The following is a 4,028-nucleotide window of genomic DNA, read 5'->3' as shown; positions in this document are numbered from 1 at the left end:
TAGTATGCTCGAAAATGTATTATATTATTACTTTTAAATAGTTATATTTAAATAATAATTGAATATTATATATTTTAATAAATATAAGAAATAAATGATGGAATCGAATCAAGTTATATTAATGTATATATATTGTTGGAATCGAATCAATTTTACAAATGTAATCAGCTGTCTTTATGAAACTAAATAATTTTAGAAAATTAAATTAGGTAGTCAAATCAACGAAATTCAACCGTTAATTTTATATTATTAAATTTATTAGCCGTATAAAATTGAAATGTAGAAATATCTAAAGAATGAGGGAAGAGAAAATGTATTATTTAAAGATAACTATTCAATATTTTATAAGCAATATTTATGAATCATTCAGAGTAATAAATGTTAAAAAAATATATAATTTCAGTAATATAATTAAAAACAATAAAATACATTGATTTTTGTATTAAAAGAAAAAGAAAAGAAAATTGAAATAATTTTTAATGAAACAATTATCTGAAATAATTGAAAAATAATGCTATCATAGTTATATTTTTTCACACAGGATGGCGCCCTTATTCCGATTAAGCATGAGCATGGGGTCGACACCTTCGCACGCTACTAAATATTCCTCATTTGGCAAGAGTCTTGTGTTCGTAAGTATCACAGTCAAGAATGATGGTTGGTCATTTTACAATGCATAGATCGACATCGACTCGACAGATTAACGCACGCCTTCTGTGATTCTGATGGATCAGGTGGTGGCGCTATCTTAGAGGGCTAACACCCTGCACGTGCCCATATGTCGACTGCTTCAAAGGCACGCTAGTTAACAAATGTGAACCTGCGCTTGATTTTTAAGGATGCCGGTCAGAAGAGGACACGTTGCACCCCACAATACATTTATAGATACTATTATTAGAAAATTCGACAACTTGAGTAAGTATTCCTTTACATTGTGGTTTCATTGTTGGTAGGGTGTGTTTACTTCGTTGCTACGAGACGGTGCGGTGTTAATAGGATCGCGATTCACTTTACAACGACTTGGCTTTTATACGAACAATAATATGCGCATTGTCCACTTGTAAAAAAATTGTTTTTTTCTCTGCTAAATCGTATAAAATATGAATTATATTAATATCATTATTATTTCTGCGTATTTTATATTCGAGAGTGTGTGAATGTGTAGATTAGTGAATTCTCTTTGGTTGATCTTTTGTTTATAGAGTATACTGAAAAATGTCGTAACGCAGGTGACGCGAGACATTGCGGCGATTGTGACCCAGTCGAACACGTGACCAACTCGGCATCTATCCAACATTTCACCACTCCGAACCAATTTTAAACATACTTCGTAAGCAGCCAGCTTTATTGTTCTGCATTCTACATGCTATATAGCGAGTACAAGAGCGCATGATAATTACCATATGTAATAATACCAAGACCTACAAACAGTTTTACTATTACGACAAAATACTCTGTATTTTCGTATAGTTTCATTTTTCTCATAAATTGATACACATATATAAAGTTAAATGGAAAAAAACATATATTTGATTATACTTTTTGTCATTTTAAAAGCGATATTATCATGGAAATTTTCAGTTTATTATTAAAAATATCAAATTATGTTGCTGTTTATTAAGATATAATGACGAAAAGTAAACGAATACATGTTATTTCAGTCAACAACTTTGATTATCTTAACAACACTTTCTATTACACTGATACTACCGGTCTCCATTAATTGGATCGATTTATTTTATAGTCGATATAGATTAAACATAAAATAGATCAATAGTCAATGATTGTAACTGTATAGAGGAACGAAATATGAAGTGAGATTTTCTAACAATGCAACATTCTTAGTGAACAAGTGGGCGTGACAGGAAAGGAATGCACACTCACTTTTGGCGCGTTGTCACGGTAACAGTCTCGACACGCATTGTCGTGGCTTGTACTGTGAATTGTTTCACGTTAGATTTCTCCGATATCTTACAGGATGTGCTGAATTTATATATATATATATATATATATTCTTATAAAGACAAACTTAGTTTTATGCTGTTAATTATCAATTATTGATTTATATTGGAACATCTAATCATAGTTCATCTCTAAATTGCAGCTTTTAACCCTTTTTTTTTAAACTTTTATCTAATTGCGGTGCTGTTGAAAATAGTTTCTCTCATCTCATTATTCATTGCTAAAACGGATTAATTAATAACACTAAGTGATTTATCCTAGTTAATTCATCTAGTTCACGTTATATTAAAACCCCGTATAAGTTTTTAATATCGTATAGACTCTTCACTTATCCTGACAAAACTTTGAAAAATGAACTTTTTCTCCTTTTTCTTTAGGTGAATCTATCAAAGAAGGGAACCGCCCTAATTTCAATGAAATTATAAATTTATTGTCCTTAGTGCACATGTTTCAATGAATTCTTTACAACTGATTTTTTATCTGTAAAGTTCTTAACTCTGTGTCTTTTATGACTAACTCTTTATTGCCAGCGCATTAAATTGTACAGTACATCTATACGATCCTAGCTACCGAATAAAATATATATTTTTTTCTTCTTTAAAACTTTTACAATCCTTAACAGTTTGAGATCGTAAAAAAAAATATTTATTAATTATTTTTAATATTAATTTTACACGTATAAGATGTGTAACGATATCCGTGTTTACACGTTTTATAAAATTGATTAGACCGCTAGATATTTACGAGGAAATTGTAAGAAATTATTTACGATAAAGAGTATTATGTAAACACGATGCTTGTCTTAATGGCGACAAACTTTTCTTCGTTTTAATTATCATTTAAGATAATTAAAGAAAAAATAATAAGTTTACAAAATATTCTAATAAGAGTTAATAAACATATTTAAAGAAACAATAACAACAAAATTCATTAATATATAATAATTTAAAATAAAGTATTATAGTAAAAATTTATTTAGGGCTGTGGATAATCAATTATGTTTCTCTATAAACCTAAACAGGTAGGTCTTATTTGCAACAATTTTATTAACTAAGTACGAAGAAATAAAATGCAGAATTGCTATTCTATTTCAACAAAGATCTGTTTTGATCTATTCGAAGTACTTGTATTGAGAATGCTATTCATTTAACAAAGGAGACACCAAGATTATTTCTTGTCTTTCATTTTACCAATGATATTTATTAATTCTGTATTCTAATGTTAGGGAATTTTCTTATATAGTGGAAATTTCAGTTTTATAAAACTAACTCCTATATATGCTAAATAGGATTAATTCTTCTTCTATTCGTTCTTAGACTAAATTGTTTTTTTTTTTTTTTTCCTTTCTTAAATCTGGATAAAATTTGTCATTCTGTGATCAAGAGTTTGTCAATAATTTTTATTTATTCGGAAAGAGTTGCATTAATTTAATCGATATTTGAGGGAAAAAAATAGTACTTTCAGTTAATATATTTAAGACGTTTCAATTCAAATTATTTAAACATTAATAAAAATTTAATAATAAAAGTTATAGAATAATTTATAGTTTATCAATATTTATTATTTAAATAACGAGTTTAGTAGGTTAACATTCGATGAAAGCTAAACTAGAGGACAAACTGGTGATATTTCGGTACTCTCCTTATGGTCCACGTTGTGTGGGTGGTTACAAAAATTGACTTTTCTCATCTTTGTTTTGTTTTTAACACGTCATTCAGACCACGGTTAATTATAATCTCAGGCTTTTATATTCTAACATCTGCCTAAAATCGAGACTAGTTTATTTCTATTAAATTACGAGCCGATGATTTATTTAAATTAATTAATTTTCGTGATAAATTTTTTTATTATTATAGTTTTTTATTATTTTTAATATACAAAATAAAAAAAAATTCTTAATGATTACGAAAAATTAAAATTTTATTAACACACATCTTAATTATACTATTAAATATTTTGTGTGTTTTTAATAGCCTTATAGAATATATAAAAATAATTTATAAAAGTTTTTTTTAAATTTATAATTTAAAAAATTTTCTTGGAAATGTTTTCTGAATATTTCATAT

At 27.3% G+C, this 4,028-nt stretch overlaps 1 protein-coding gene across 2 annotated transcripts in view; it reads left to right on the top strand.

Annotated features, from left to right (window-relative positions):
- Nucleotides 1–629: 629 nt before the first annotated feature.
- The window catches only part of LOC111619450 (potassium voltage-gated channel subfamily H member 6-like), a 149,010-nt gene continuing 145,611 nt past the window's right edge, over nt 630–4,028 (top strand). For both annotated transcript variants that reach the window (XM_023361155.1, XM_023361157.1), the window contains exon 1: nt 630–915. In XM_023361155.1, the coding sequence (XP_023216923.1) occupies nt 840–915 (76 nt within the window). In that variant the 5' untranslated portion in view covers nt 630–839. The remainder of the gene's footprint in view (nt 916–4,028) is intronic.

The sequence above is a fragment of the Centruroides sculpturatus genome, unplaced genomic scaffold (genome assembly GCF_000671375.1).
Source record: "Centruroides sculpturatus isolate CEXI.00-Female unplaced genomic scaffold, Cexi_2.0 scaffold107, whole genome shotgun sequence".
Classification (NCBI taxonomy): Eukaryota; Metazoa; Arthropoda; class Arachnida; order Scorpiones; family Buthidae; genus Centruroides; species Centruroides sculpturatus.
The sequence above is the reverse complement of the archived record's forward strand: the minus strand, read 5'-3'. Positions and strand labels throughout refer to the sequence as shown.